We start from the raw sequence: 16,649 nt of genomic DNA on the forward strand, positions 1-16,649 counted from the left end.
ATTCAATCTATCTATCTATTCAATCTATCTATCTATCTCAACTTCCTAAGGATTCTTGCTGGCAGTCTGCAAGAACAAAATGCTATCTAAAAACTACAAAAGTGAACAGATGATGACGTGTAGCTTGAACCATGTTGACAATTAAAATTGCCTTTTCACAAGAGAATTCCGCCACATGAATAGTCGGGAATAGCTTATCACCCCCCCCCCCCCCCCCCCCCCCCCCCGCCCACCCAAAAAACAAAAACAAAAAACAATTTAATGTCCAAATTGTTCACAGGGCTAGTCATAAGGAGTGCTTTTCCAATGCAATGAAAAGGCCTCGCCTCCAAAGCATTAAGCAAACAAAGCTCCGTATGTAAGCAGAATTGATTTACACGTAGGTAATGAACAAATATGGTTTCACAACCAAGTTAATACTAAAGAAGCCTTGAACAAAACATATGGTATCACAACCAAGGTAATTCTTAAGCCGCATTGGTTCTTGACAGGAGTTTCCAGCCATTCTCCCCATCCCACAACTCAGCTTCCAAGAAGAGCAGAAGTAGCATTTTGTCACCACCAGAATGCGATGCTCAAAAGATGTGAGTTCCTGTTACCTTGCTATTTTGTGGCTTGTGCTATAATATTTGTCAATGTATTCGCTTGCTCCTTCGCATTTTCCACCAGCGTGTCCTGTAGAAAACAGAAGGTATGGTAAGTCATCCATGCTGTGCAAGCTAGTAAGCTACTTAGACAAATGAGAGGCTTGAGATGATAGGGAAACTCTGCAGAAAAGGGCATTTCGTGTATTAACTCTAGTCTGGGTTGAATTGATTAGCAATTTAGCAGGTTACCTTCTATCAAGAAGAAGACAATGTGCCATGGTGTACGGGATGGATTGAGTACATAAGGTACATACTTTTGTACTAATAAAATCTTAAGACACGTATCAGTACAAACCACTTTTTTGAAAGTTTGAATTATAGATTAATTCAACATTTTCACAAACATATTAGTCATGTATCCATTGCACACTGCCAGCAAAGAACCTACTTAATAGATTAAGCACGAAAGAGTGAACACTAGCACAAGACAAGAAGCATGCTGCATGTTGATAGCAATCTATGCATATCACTTCAAAATCCATATGAACACTACACAGTGACGAATTTAAATTGCAACACATTAGAAACATGATAATGAAATTTGCAAACTAGGAAAACGGAGTCAATAGATAAACCCCATATGAAATACAATATCTGGCGGCTGATCTGTAAGTCCTCAAAATCGGCACCCTATAGCACTCTTTCCAAAAACCTTATGCTCTTTACAAATATCTGGGAAGTCTGCAATCCCTAAAGTAGCCCAATTAACCCATATAACTCACAAAACCGCTTGTCTCTCCTAGTTGCACACACATGCTGGACAAAACCCCCCAAAAAAGCCGTATGGTACCTGTTTGTACATACTCATCCATACTGTATGTATCAACCGTCTTGTACAGACAAGTACCTACGTACTGATTCAACCTTGCAATGTGTGAGATATCCAACACATGCAAAAGACCAATACAAATAAGGAAGGAAGGAAGGTATAGACTCATGGTAGTCACCCATAAGACAATATAACCATCAGCTCCATCACGCAAAGTATTGACTAAGTACTATGATGGAGGGAGGGGGAGAGGGAAGGAGATTTAGACTCATGGTAGTCACCCATATAACAATATAACCATCAGCTCCATCATGCATAGTATTGAATAAATACTATGACATTGTCAGAGAAAGGGACTCCTTTCTGTGTCAACAAATCCAAAGGGGAAGCAACCTGTATGTAACGTGACACATCCAACCTTATGTGTCCGTGGACAAGCTACAACATGACAAGGGTTTAGTCAGTCCAATCAATCTAGAATAGGAAGTGATCTGGCACTTTTGTGAGTCTATTCGCAAACCGTGCATGTCCAAACACTTAGATTAGATGCATATCCTCTGGTTGCACATAGCATGATCATCAGATTTCAGTCAGAACCCATCAGTAGCATTTTTACAGTGCATAGACCTATTTTTGACATTTTTCACTTATTATTTTTAAGTGACTTTTGTTGGAAACTAGGTAGGGCAATTTTGCTAAGTTTGTGTATATAGAAACCTAGCGCTAGGACTTTCTGGCTGAAGAGGCAGCAGGAACTTACTTCAACACGCACCTTCTCAGCAGGACCCCAGCAAGCTTAGCGTTTTTGCATCTGCAAGAAGGTCTAGCGTTTTGCACCCAGATCAGCCAGCGTTTTTGCATCTACACCAGCCTGGCGACAACAGAAGACAGATCAGCCCTAGCGTTAGCAGTTTGCACCAACAGATCAACAACGTTTTTGTAGATCAAGACAAATCAGCCCTAGCGTTTTTGCATCAACCTGACCCCTCAGCGTTTTTGCAAATCTTCGCGACGGAATCAGTCCTACACTCAGCGTTTTCAATTTTCAGCATTCAGTACCTGCAGTAGAACCCCTAGATTTCAGCATCTGCGTTTTCAGCGCGTCGTCGTCGCATCGTCGTCATCGTCGTCATCACCGACATAGAGTCAGAATTCAGCATATAAAGATTTGCAGATTTCAGCCCTTAGCGTTTTCAGATTTCAGCCTGTCTCGTCGTCGTCAACATCGTCGGCAAGTCCAAAGCATTGTAGAGATTTGTGCAATCAATAGTAGACCGATCTCGCCATAGAGAGTGGGCCCTTCGGAGGAGGGTTTGACAACATTCTGGTGTCCTATTCTCTTCTCTCTATCTCTCAGTCTCATGCACCAGCACGCACAGTGTCTATTCACTTTGTTTGTGATCACTTGCACTCTCTCATTAAAGGACGGAAGGCTCTCCCTTCTGTAAGTAAAAGGAACCTTGAGCACAGTTCGGTGCACTCATCTTTGAGCAAAGTTCAACATTCACTTCCGTTGCACCTTACATTGGTATCAGAGCTTTGGCAGTGTTCTGTATCACTCAAGGAAAGAACCACAAGAACCATTGAATTTTTTTTGCTTGTTGCGGTCGCACGGAACCCAAGTTCTCTTGGGCATGTCGATTCCTAATCGTGTTTTTGAAGAGTGACAGGAATCCCAAGAAAGAAGGGCTTGTCCAGCCTCCCCTTGTGCCTCTTTTCACTCATTGAGAGCGGACCGTGCACTTAGCGGCCGGCCAATAGACGTGAGGGGGGAAAAAGCAACCTTGGTGTGAGCGCAAGGCCGCCAAGGGGTGCGCCCACGGAAAAGAGCAGAACGCGGGTGAAGAGAAGATCCTCCTCTAACACAGACTGCAAGCAAAAGAAGAACCGCAAGAACTCAAGAACCTCAAGAACCTCAAGACCCTCAAGAACCCCAAGAACCCAAGTTCCTTGTGAACTTAAGAACCCAAGACCACAAGAACCCAAGACTTCAGTGGATGGTCATCACTCGAAGCAGAATGGATACTTCGCTTGGAAATGATGAGCATGAGAGAGGCGAAGAAGAATTTTCCCCACCAAGAGGTTTTTCCAACCCTCTCCCCTTCCCCATCTACGCAAAGGATTGCACTAACTCCTATGCAGGCTTTTGACATGATGATGATGGACAGGAAGTTAGAACGCGAAGCAAGAAGAGCAGAAAGAATGGCAGAATTTGATCGTGAATGCCCTAGAAAGAAAAGCAGAAATGGATCGCGAGAACAAAGCAAGAAAAGCCATGACACATGAAAGAGATGTTGCGACTCTTTTCTCAAGTTCACGCACAGATGCAAGAGATTCGGGAAAAAGAGACTCTCTCAGTCTCGTCTTCTCCAAAGCATGACACACAGGATTTGCATGATGAATTGCATGATAATGATAAGCATGATGATTTGGATGATAAGGACAAGCATGATGATTTGCATGATGATCAAGATGTGATTTCTCACAAGCATGATGATTTGCATGAAGATGATGTGATTGTTCACAAGAATGATATGTTAGTTGATACTTTCACTAGTGAAGCTAGCCTCATTTCAGATTCGATCCCTCAGGAAGAACCGATCTTGGCTCTCGAGCCTAGGTCCAAAGAACCCCCACAGGAAGTATTATGTGTTCGAATGATTAGTCAGCACGCATTGTTCGAGTGTTTCATTCATGATCGTTTCCTGTATTTTAGTCAACGTCTTTATGTGATCCCTTTTCCTAGGCATGACATATTGTACGTTGAGCACGTTTCACTCATGGATGAGCACAGATATATGCGGATTTCTCAAGAAAAGATGAACTGCTTGCATTCAAGGAAGTCACATTCAATGTCTCTTCCTTGGCACGACACAATCGTAGAGAGAGCACAAGAAAGATTGAGCATCAAGCATCGGCATTACATTGTGATTTGCCACAGTTGATTGATTTAGATCAGAAAGACAAGATTCGATCTCATTGTTTGCCTGTGTGTGGTGAACGGTTTGGCACTCCGTCTATTTGTTCATCTACATTGCATGCACAGTCATGAGGAAGACGAGATTCTTTCCATTCACTTTACATGAAATGGGTATGTTCATGTTTTTGTGTTGGAGGTGGTTTCAGGAATTTTCACCCATGGAGATTCTTGAAGAAGAAAGAAGCATGACTCTACACGAAGTTGAAGCATCGAAGGAGCCACAAAAGACTTTGTGTCACTTTCGGCGCGGCCCAAAGAAGCAAGCGTTGCACACCTTTATGAAGTTCAAGTACCGCAAGATCAGAGTGGGCCGGCGAAGAGTCCCTTCCACAATTCCGGATGCTATTGGCGATCTCCCTCGACGCCATATAGTTCGGTACCAGTACCTCACTTTGAAAAGGAGGGGATGTCACGTGACACATCCAACCCTATGTGTCCGTGGACAAGCTACAACATGACAAGGGTTCAGTCAGTCCAGTCAATCTAGAATAGGAAGTGATCTCGCACTTTTGTGACTCTGTTAGCAGACCGTGCATGTCCAGACACTTAGATTAGATGCATATTCTCTAGTTGCACATAGCATGATCATTAGATTACAATCAAAACCCATCAATAGCATTTTTACAATGCATAGACCTATTTTTTCTATTTTTGACATTTTTCACTTATTATTTTTTAGTCACTTTTGTTGAAAACTAGGTAGGGCAATTTTGCTAAGTTTGTATATATAGAAACCTAGCGCTAGCACTTTCTTGCAGAAGAGGCAGCATGACCTTCTCAGCAGGACCCCAACAAGCCTAGCGTTTTTGCATCTGCAAGAAGGTCTAACGTTTTGCACCCAGATCAGCCAACGCTTTTGCATCTGCACCAACCTGGCGACAGTAGAAGACAGATCAGCCCTAGCGTTAGCAGTTTGCACCAGCAGATCCGCAGCGTTTTTGCAGATCAAGACAAATCAGCCCTAGCGTTTTTGCATAAGCCTGACCCCTCAACGTTTTTGCAGATCTTCACAACAGAATCAGCCCTAGACTCAGTGTTTTCAGTTTTCAGCATTCAGTACCCGCAGTAGAACCCCCGAACCTCGCAGATCTCACCTTCCCGCAACAGATCCTCGCCGCACGGTCAGATCCCGCGTAGTTTACAGATTCAGCCCGGAAAATGCAGATTTCAGCATCTGCGTTTTCAGCGCGTCGTCGTCGCATTGTCATCATCGCCGTCGTCACCGACATAGAGTCAAAATTCAGCAGATAAAGATTTGCAGATTTCAGCCCTTAGTGTTTTCAGATTTCAGCCCGTCTCGTCGTCGACATCGTCGGAAAGTCCAAAGCATTGTAGAGATTTGTGCAATCAATAGTAGACCGCTCTTGCCATAGAGAATGGGGCCTTCGGAGGAGGGTTTGACAACATTCTGGTGTCGTATTCTCTTCTCTCTATCTCTCAGTCTCATGCACCTTCACGCACAGTGTCTATTCACTTTGTTTGTGATCACTTGCACTCTCTCATTAAAGGACGGAAGGCTCTCCCTTCTGTAAGTAAAAGGAACCTTGAGCACAGTTCAGAGCACTCATCTTTGAGCAAAGTTCAACATTCACTTCCGCTGCACCTTACACTCTGCAAACTTTTTAATGACCCGCCGGTAGTAAGAATATAAGCCCAAGAAGCTTCTAACTTCATGGACATTCTTCAAATCGGGCCAATCACGTATACTCTCAATCTTGGCCCGGTCCATCTACACTCCTACTGCTCAGACGATGTGTCCCAAAAAGTGCATCTCTGGTAGGAAAAATTCACTCTTCTTTGCATTAATCACCAACTTGTGATCTCACAATGCCTGAAAGACCTATAGCATATGTTCTCTATGTTTTGCTTCATCCTTGGAGAAAACAATAATGTCATCAAAGAAAGTGCCAACAAAAGATCTGTACTCTCTGGTAATCCTGTCCATCATTCGGTTAAAGGTTGCTGGAGCATTGGTAAGGCCAAAAGGCATAATCAAAAATTTGAATAAACCGAAGGTCGTCCAAAAAGCTGTCTTATAGACATCTCCCGACGCGATTGGAATCTGATGATATCCGCTCTTCAAATCGATCTTGCTGAAACAAGAGGATCCCTATAGTCGGTCAAGAATATCATTGATCCTAGGAATCGGAAATATGTTCTTGATGGTGATTTTATTGAGAGCTCTATAATCAATGCACATTCTCCAAGATCCGTCTTTCTTCAAAACCTACAACACCGGAGAGCAATAAGGTGAAGTACACAGCTGGATAAGACCCTTTTCCAAGAGGTCTTTCACTTGGTTCATAATCTCTTCATTCTGGGCTCGGCTCACACGGTAAGGTGGCCGGTTCGGTGGTGTGCTTCCAGGTATGAGATCAATGGTATGATCCTCAGGACGAGCTGGTGGCAACTCGCCTGGCAGGCCCTCAGAAAAGCAATCGGCATGAGTGTGGAGAAAATTTTGGCTTTCTTTATCAAGTTCAGACATATTTGTCCTATGTTCATCATTTAACTCTTTCAAAAAGATCAAGTAAACAAACAGACTGGATTTCATTAATTTTGAAACGATCGAAGCCAATACAATAGGGATAGACTCGCCCTTAAGTTTCACATCAAGTACAATGTTTCGGCCCTTTTCAGTAGTCAATGTCGCTTTCTTCGCCCGATAATCGACCACGGCGTTGTTCTTATGGTACCAAGGGACTCCCAGGAGGACATCACAACCTTCCAAGGGCATTATGTAGAAGTCCTCGTGCCCCAAATACCCCTGACAATGCAACAGAAGTTTGCCAATGATAGGTGTAATGGCCACGTCCTACCGGGTGCCGCTAGAACTACCTATGCTTATGTCGGGTGTAATCTCGAGCCGCGCCGCCAATTCAGGTGAAATGAAGTTGGCCTTGGCTCCTCCATCAAAGAAAATCAGGGCTTCTTGATCTTTCACTTTGCCCCAAGCTCGGGAAAGTCCTGTACTTTCATCAATCGTGCTTGGGTCAGTACCCAAGCAATCTAGAAACAGTTCTGCTTTCATCTTGCCTTTTCGTCCACGTTCCTCAGTTGCTTTCGAACTCTCTGGCCTTTCTTCATCTTGTTCTTTCTATGCCTTTTTAGGGAACTTCGCGGAGATGTGCCCATCTTCCCCACATCTTGGGGGCTCTTCTTCTTGGTACTTTCATTATTAGAAGTCTGTTCGGTTCTCTGAGTCATGATCTCATCTGTGGGATAAGTCAGATTGCCTGAATGTATAGCAAAACCCCGTTTCGCACGACCCATTAATGCTTGAATAGAATCTGACTTTTGTTCTAAGCAGTGATCTCGGATCTCTGTAGAAAGTCCGCAGTAAAACCGCTCGATCTGTTCTTTAAACGAGATCTTCTTAAATTAAGAAGCTGGTAGAAAAGAGCTCCAAAATCTCTCGCAATATGCGTCCAAAGAATCTCTCTTGGTCATCCGAAGATGATTCCAAGCAGTTCATATATCTCCTTCGTACTCCCGAGTCAGCCAAGAAGAAATAAAACGCCTTCTAAATTTCAGCCATTTAACTGGCGCTTACTTGTTCAATAGAAGGGTGGACCACCATATTCGAGCATTTCCCTTGAAAAAAGAGGTAGCCCTCCCAATCTTGGAGTGCTCTTAGTAATGCCCTTCAGAGAAAGCTATATCAAACTGCTGTATGAAGGCCAAAGCCCTCGAAGCATCTCGGAATCCAGAAAAAGTGTCAAACTTAATTGATTGTCCATCTTCTTTAAATTCTTGAACTTTCTTGCTTTTATCTTCGACGAAGTCATACTGCTTGGCTTTATAGAAATGCTTCTTCTTAGCGTAAGATCTGTGATCGTCGGGGTCCGAACTATCTGAAGACGAGTCCTCTATAGAAATGTCTGAAGCTGGGCAAAACCTAGGCTTCTTTGCCTTTTTCTTTCCCTTTCCGAAGCTTTGCTTTTTGCTTCGCTTTTTCCCTTTCCTGTCTTCTTTGCTCGAGTCCGAAGAGCTAGAAGACTTGTCAGAAGAAGAAGAAGAACTAGATACTCCTTCAAATCGCACACGCTTCTTCTGCTTTCTTGCCGAGGCAAAAGTACATTGACGACCCAAATAACCCGGGAAGTTAGTTCCTTTCTTCTGCTTTTTGTCGTGCTTTTTGGCTTTGTTGTTCGCGTCAAAAAGCTAAGTAATCCGTGTATCAACCACCTCTTCCAATTCTTGCTCTATAAACATTCTCGGAGTGTCACAAAACGGGAGCGTACACGAGCACTTGAAAATCTGAAAATTAAAATACTTTGCAAATGTGAGAGAAGGGAGAAGATCGACACAGTATTGGGGACCAGAAGATGGGCTAGTCCCCCCCCCCCCCCGTTAAGAGTATTCTTTTATTCAGGGAGAATTCGTATACAAGCACGAGAACCCGAGGAAACCCCTCCGTTCTGTAATCTTAGACCCGAAGGTCGTGCTTTCCCGTAAAGGGCTTGGGCACAAGGCCGTTCCTTCCCGTAAGGGACTTAGGCGCGAGGCCGTACTTTCCCGTAAGGGACTTAGGCGTAAAGCCGTACTTCCCGTGAAGGGCCTTCCCGTAAGACGGAAGATTCCTGCAAAACAAACCACACAAACACGCGACAACAATTCGTATGGAGAATCCACAATAGATACCTGTCGCTCTTGCGCGGGAAAAGCGGCTTCTGTGCTTCGTAGTCTCGCGATCTCTTGCGGCAGAGTCTTCTCTTCCTGATGTTGGTACCTCCCGTAAGTTAAAACCAATGCATTTAACAATACTTCCCAGGCGTCCCTGGATGCAACTACATGCACGAATGCAATGCAAACATAGATTCCTCACGGGAAAGCATCTGCCTTCCCGCGATTGTTCCTGCTTTTCGTAAAAAGCTTCATTGAACCCATCTTTATTCTTGTGCTTGCGTTCTTACGCGTATTTTCTTACTCAGTTCGGATTTCCTCCTTAGCCTACGGGATGCCCCCTTACTGATGCACCCATCACCCATCATGTGACACATCAGGGGCACTCGTAACCCGGCCCTTTCCACCGAACTTACGGAAACTCCTTCGCGATGTTTACCGTCACCCATCAAATGACACATCAGAGTTGTCCGTTCCTAATGGCAGTTCCTGTAGCTACAATCTTTTAACAGTTCTTAGTGCACATAATCAAATATCCTAAAAAAAAGATTTAATCATTAAAAATAAGAAAATAGTCCAATTAGCAACATCCCTCTGGCTTCTAAAGAGTTGACCTCAACTGTAGTGCTTGGACATATACCTCCAGTATCTCAGGATAAGCTGCTAATTCCTCCTGCGTCATCCACTGAGCATCTAGATTCGAATAGTTCTTAAACTTAACCAAATACTTCCGTGTTATCTTTCCGGATTTGAGAGACCGCTCCTGATGACTTACTATCTGCTCCAGTTGGAGTATTTCTTCTGTTTCCTCAACCTCAGGAGGTTCCTCAGCGCTCGGCTGGCTCGGAGGCGGTCCCACATACGGCCGGAGTAAACTCACATGGAAAGGCATTATGGATCTTCCAATTAGGCGGTAGCTCTAATCGAAAAGCGACATCATTCACTCGCTCAGTAATCTTAAACGGCCCATAATAACGGGTAGAAAGTTTTACCACTTTCCCCTTATGAGACGCTTGTTTCTTAAGTCTTGCCTTCTCAAACTTGAGTAAGACTAATTGTCCGACTGTTAAGTCTAGATTCCTTTTGTGCTTGTCTGCAACTTTCTTATGCTTTTCCTGAGAGCGTAGAATAGCTCTCCTAACTTGCCCGTAGGCGGTGTCCAAATCCCGGACAAATTCATCTGCTGCAAAGATCTTATCCTTAGTTAAAAGGATGGGTGGAAGCAAAGGCTTACCATAGAGAATCTCAAAAGGTGCTTTCCCCGTCGATGACTGTATGGTATTGTTATACGCATACTCGACAAGAGGAAAATATTTCTCCCAATCAGATTGCCGGTCTGACACATAAGCTTTTAACATATCCAATACTGTGGAATTGGCTATCTCACTTTGCCCGTCCGTTTGAGGATGGTAGGCAGATGAAAAATTCAGCTTTGTACCAAGATTATCCATCAAGGCACGCCAAAAATTTCCTGTCATGCGAGGATCTCGATCGCTCACAATAGACTTAGGCATTCCATGATGCTTAAAGATCTGTGCTAGAAAAACCCTAGCCATATGATTTGCTTTGATCGTTTTCTTGACTGGTATAAAGTGTGCTTGCTTGCTAAACCTGTCCACAACGGTCCAGATCGCGTCATTTCCAGTCTAAGTTCTAGGGCGGTCCATGATGAAGTCCATGGCAATACTTTCCCAAGGTTCATTAAGCACAGGCAATGGTTGTAGTAACCCAGGCGTCTTATGCCGATCATACTTCACTTTTTGGCAAACCAAACATTCCGTGACATACTTATCAATGTCTGCTTTAAGGCTAGGCCAAAAGAAATATCTTTCCATTGCTAAGGTCGTAGGGAGAATACCCCGATGACCCGCATAAGGCGAAGCGTGTGCTCCATCCATGATCTTCTTTCTTAATGGTTCAGCCACACATATGGCCTGATGGTGATAGAGATAACCGTCCCGAATGGAATAGGGAAACTCATTCTCTCCACGATGTAGCTTTCCCCAAACGGTGGAGAAGTCTGGATCATTCGGATACAAATCCGGTAGTGCTTCTAATTCTTGATGATACACCGAAGTGATAGCGTTCACCCTTGGCCGCCTAGACAATGCGTCCGCGACCACATTCTTACTCCCAGCCGTGTGAAGGATCTAGAAGTGAAACATAGACAAAAAGTTTGCCCATCTCATCTGCTTCTCAGATAGTTTCCTTTGCGTAAGAAAATACCGCAAACTCTGGTGATCACTCTTGATCACAAAATCCGCTCCTGGAAGATAGTGCTTCCAGTTGGATAAGGCGTGAATCACAGCCGTGAATTCCTTTTCGTAGATTGATGCATGCAACTCTGCATCCTTAAGCCGTCTGCTTTCGTAGGCCACTGCATGGCCTTCTTGGTTTAACATTGCTCCGATGCAATCGCCTGAAGCATCGCAGTGAACCTCAAATGGTTTTCTTAAGTCAGGGACTATCAAAATAGGTCCATGGCTTAGCAAGTACTTGAGCCGATCAAAAGCTCCTTGTTGTCTCGATCCCCATCTGAAAGGAATCTTCTTCTTTGTCAAGTCATAAAGTGGTCCTGCTACATGAGCAAATCCTCGAACAAACCTTCGATAATACGAACATAATCCCAAGAAACTACGTACATCATGTACCGTAGTGGGAATAGGCCAATCTTCTACCACTCGGATCTTGGCAGGATCCATACTCACTTGATTGTGAGAGACTATATGGCCGAGATAGTGTATCTCTGAGAGAGAACTCGCTCTTCTTTGCATTCACATGCAACTCATGCTTTCGCAATTCTTGAAACACTAAGTCCAAGTGCTTCCCATGTTCCTCTTCTAACTTAGAGAAGATGAGTATGTCGTCAAAGAATACTCCCGTAAAAGCTCGATACAAGCTGAAAATGCGGTCCATCATGCGATTGAACGTCGCAGGAGCATTTGTCAAGCCGAAAGGCATTACCAAAAATTCATATAGTCCAAAGGTTGTGCGGAAAGCAGTCTTGTGGACATCCTCAGGGGCGATCCGTATCTGGTGATACCCACTCTTTAAGTCTATGCGACTAAAGACACTTGCACCCTGCAACTTATCAAGTATATCATCAATCCGAGGGATCCGAAAGCGATTCTTGATTGTGATCTTGTTTAAAGACCGATAGTCTATGCACATTCGAAACGTGCCATCTTTCTTCTGCACCAGTAGAACTGGAGAGCAGTAGGGTGAAGCACTTGGCCGTACTAACCCTTTCTCTAGAAGCTCGTTGACTTGCGGTGATCTTCCGGGCGTACCGGAGGGAGTTCATCAGGAAGTGTTTGCGTGAAACAATCCTTGTACTTTTCAATAAATTGAAGACGCTTAATTTCCATACTAGAGAGAGAGTCCCTACTAGTTTTATCCTTTGCAAAAATCAAGTAAGCGGAAACACACTTCTTCATTTCTTTCTTAATGGAGATATGGCTTACAATTGGGAACTGCCAATCTCCTGCATGAGCTTGAATCTTTATTTTCTTACCCCCATGATCAAAAGTGAGGGTCTTTTCCACATAATCGGTAATAGGTGTCATGTGAAAGTGCCATGGCATACCCAAGATGATATCACATCCCTCGATGGGTGCCATCAAAAATGATTCGCGGTCCTTGTACTCGCCAATCCGAAGATTGAGCTATCCTTGCACGAGAGTTGCATTGGTTGTCAACCCCTCGAATGCCGATCCGGATGTAACCGGTGTGCCAAGCTGAGTTGGTGTGAGGCACAAACGTTCCGCAGTATCCAGGGAGATGAAGTTATCCGTGGATCTTGGATCATAAAGAATCAGTACTCGCTGGTTGTTCAAAGACCCCCAACCCTTCAGAAGATGACGCTTCCCTTTCTCCATTTATGTGTTTCCTTGAACATCTGGAATGGAGTTCGAGCTTGGTGGTGCGGGTTCCTTCCTTGCTTTCTCTTGCCTCGTAGAGGCTTGCTCTTGCCGTTGTTGCCTTACCGGGCAGTCCGGTTTCATATGTTCTTTCTCGCCACAGTAGAAGCATCTTCCTTCCTCTCTGAAAGTTTGAAGTTGAGTAGGAGAAAGGTACTTAGTTCGCTTGCCAGTGCCCTCTGGCTTCTTAGAATCTCTAGATGGAGGACGTTTTCTTCCTTGGCCCCCTTGGTCATCGTAGACCCCTCTTTGTCTTGCACGGTAAGTGCTATGCTCCATCTTTCTGGGCGTCCCAGTTGAGTGCAAATCCTCAGCAATGATTGCTGACTCCATCATCCTCTGAAGAGTATCAAGCGGATACACCTTCATACTCTTTCGAAGCTGCGGTTGGAGACCCGCTTCGAACTTTCGTTTCTTTTCCTCGTCGGCAATCTTCATGAAGGGAGTGACCTTCAAAAGAACCGACCAATACTTGTCCACATAATTCGTTACTCTTTCATGTTCCTTCTGGGCAAGCCAGTCCCATTCCTTCCGTATGTCCTGCTCGAAGTCAGGCGGAAGAAACTGTTCATAAAATTCAGATTTAAAGCTCTCCCAAGTTCTGGCCTGAGAACCTTCCAGAATCTTAGCTAACCACCAATTACTTGCCGTTTCCTTGAGGTGCATCCCCACATGGCGTAATTTGGATTTTTCTGTGAAGTGCCCATTGGTAAAGGCGACTTCAAACTGTCTGATGAAGGACAGTGCTTTGGAGATGTCTCTCCGTCCGTTGTAGGTTTTGAACTTGATGTCCTTGTCGCCTGATTTGAAGACTCTCATGCGATGTTGAGACTTGCGACCTTGCTTCTTGAATCGAGGCTTATCTTTAGGTTGATGTATGGTAGTGGCGGTAGTAGCTGCTTCCTTCTTCTGACGAGATGATCGAGAAGTAGAAGTATAATCAGGAGAGTAAGATGGAGATGAGATAGAGATGTCCTTGCTCTCGTCTAGCAGAGAGAGCGCTTTTTCCTGGCCTTTCCTTGAAGAAGGCCGTTCATTTCGATCCGAAGATCCTTTGAGCACCTCGGCACGTGCTTCTTCTCTTGCCTCCTGTGGTCTCACACCAACAGTGTTGTCTGGATGCTTGGCTGCATCAGTTCCATTCGTTTTCTTCATTCCGCCCAAAAGCTTTTGGACGTCTGGCAGCAGTAAAATTTGTTGCAACTCCGCAAGCTGAGCTTGCACTTGTTGAAGCTCCTCTTCAACGCTTCTCCCTTGGCTCGACATGGTTCTTCCCGTTCTTCCCGGAATCGTCCTTCTTTGCAGAGAAAGAGAGGAGTCCGAGCTCTGATACCACTGTCACAAAACGGGAGCGTACACGAGCACTTGAAAATCTGAAAATTAAGGTGCATCGGAAAGGGAATATCCATAGTCGGGAGGAAATTCCGAACTGTGTTAGAATTGTGCACAAGGAAAGGCAAGCACTTGAATGAAGATGGGTTCAGAGGAAACTGTGAGGAAAAACAGATGCTTTCTGAGAAAGCGGGATTGCTTTTCGGGAAAGCAGATGCTTTCCCGCGAGGAAGTCTATGTCTGCATTGCAACTGTGCATGTGATTGCATCCAGGGACGCCTGGGAAGTGTTGTGAAAGCATTGTTTTAAACTTATAAGGTTTTCTTGAGTTTCTGGACAGATTCAGACCATTTTTAAAGGTGATCTCTACGCGAGCAGCTATTCGTGCCCGTGGCTAGGAGCTATAAAAGCATCACATGCCCTCACTCAGAGGGGAGGACCAATCTTTGCAAGGAGGAGATGCTGCTGCAGATTTCAGCCGTAAAATGTACCAGATGTCGTCAAGACCCAGTGCGCAAGTTCCCTCGCGAAGAAGTGCCTACGGAGCGTGTTTCCATCGCGACAAGCTGCTGTTTTTCTCTGTTTTCAGCCCATAAACGTCGTAGACGGGGCTGATTTACGAGAAGGAACCCGAGAACACACCTCTTTTGTGTGTAGGATTGGAAGAGAGGAATTTTCTATGTAGAGATCTCTTCCGGGGAATTGCTTTTCGAGAATCGAGTTGCGTTTCGAGCGTCGAGACTTTGAAGGTAACGATTTTCATGTTATGATCTTTGAGTATTTGATTGCAGGTGTACTCCAAGTAGGAGCAGAGGAAGTAGGAGCAGAGGAAGGAGTAGGAGCAGAGGAAGGCATGAGCCTCTGCAGGAGAAAAGTGCTCTGAGGAACTAGAGCCAGATCAGCCCAAGGGTTTCGTGCCCGAGTTTGGGAAGTAGATCCACGGATCGGAGAGAGGTAGTCTCTCAAGTTGTGATCCGGAAGTTGGGATTCCCAAGTAAGGACTTCGTGTCCGGGAAAGTAGAGTTGTTCTGCGGGAAGAGGACTCTGGAAAGAGTTGGAAAAGAGTTGCAAGGATGCCATGCCCTGAGTCTGGAAGGTGAGATCCAGAGGCGAGAACCTTGATTCTCGAGGAATTGGAATAAGGAACGGAAGTTCCTTGGAATAGGGTTTTGCCCTAGGAATCGGAAGCTGAGGCTTCTAGGAACCATCAAGTCTTATTCTAGAACGAACGTGGTAATACGTTCGGTTCAAGTGCTTGTATAGACTTCTCCTCAGTAATAAAGATACTATTACGGGGCGGGGAGCAGCCCATCTTCTTGTCCCCAGTACTGTCTCGATCTTCTCACTCTCTCTCTCTTTCTCTATCTATTTCTCTCTATATCCTCTGGCTTCAATAATAAGTGATAAATCCTATTTATCCGAATGTATTTTATATTGTTATGCGCTCCCGTTTGTGACAAGAAAAGGATCGGATTTCCCGAGAGAAGAGAAATCGGCCGCGCTCTGATACCACTGTAACAAACTTGGACACTCCAAGTCAAGATTCTACCGTGACACAGTAGAGATTCACTTCAAAACAATTAAATTCATACTTGATTCGACACGGCCCGACGGAGTTCCATGCCTAGTGATATTGGCCCCAAAGACTGGCACCCCTTTCGGTATTTCTTTTTGTATTGATCTGTGTTCAAAGTACAAGAGAGTGGGAGGGTTCTCACTCTCGGACTCTGCGTCCAGATGCTCTGAGGAGTGAGGGCCCTACCCACTTATTTATAAGTTACAAGGGATGCCCAAAAGCAGTAATCCAAAAGCTTCTGAAAATAAAGCAGTTTATCCTCAAAGCCTTGCTAAAATAAAAGCAATAGGATCCAAAAGCAATTCAACGCAAATCTGGGATTTCCGTACAACCAACGTCGTAAAAAGCAGATCCGTACAACTGCCACGTGTCAACGCAATTCACGGCATGATTTCCGGAATGAAGCCATAATGAGATTGATATCATGCAAAAAGCCCTAGAGACGAATAGTAATCATTTCAGCCATCAATTTATATACCACAGGCATGAGCGTAATTGGTCTCCAATAAGAGAACTCTTCACATAGTGCTTGCTTAAGTATCAACTTGAGGAGGCCTTTCAAAGAAGAGGGCAATTGTTGCTGCTCCCAGGCCGTGTTCATCATTATCAACAGTGGCAACTTCAAGTCATCCCAAAAAGATAAGAGAAATTCCATAGTAAGACCATCCAACTCCGTAACAGCAACCATTAAGTCTTGAGCCTGCTGAATCGAAAGAATGGGAGTAACATGCGAAAGAAACAAGCGACGTGCTTGATAACCTCCCTGTGTGGGAGGTAAAGGAGCCTCAAAGATCTTGCC

At 44.5% G+C, this 16,649-nt stretch overlaps 1 protein-coding gene across 1 annotated transcript in view; it reads right to left on the bottom strand.

Annotated features, from left to right (window-relative positions):
- Window positions 1–238: 238 nt before the first annotated feature.
- Window positions 239–16,649, bottom strand: part of LOC147436286 (AP-1 complex subunit sigma-1) — a 57,816-nt gene continuing 41,405 nt past the window's right edge. The window contains exon 7 of the mRNA XM_086488130.1: window positions 239–675. Within this exon, the coding sequence (XP_086344256.1) occupies window positions 604–675 (72 nt within the window). The 3' untranslated portion in view covers window positions 239–603. The remainder of the gene's footprint in view (window positions 676–16,649) is intronic.

The sequence above is a fragment of the Adiantum capillus-veneris genome, chromosome 18 (assembly GCF_014529385.1).
Source record: "Adiantum capillus-veneris isolate H3 chromosome 18, ASM1452938v2, whole genome shotgun sequence".
NCBI classification, from domain to species: Eukaryota; Viridiplantae; Streptophyta; class Polypodiopsida; order Polypodiales; family Pteridaceae; genus Adiantum; species Adiantum capillus-veneris.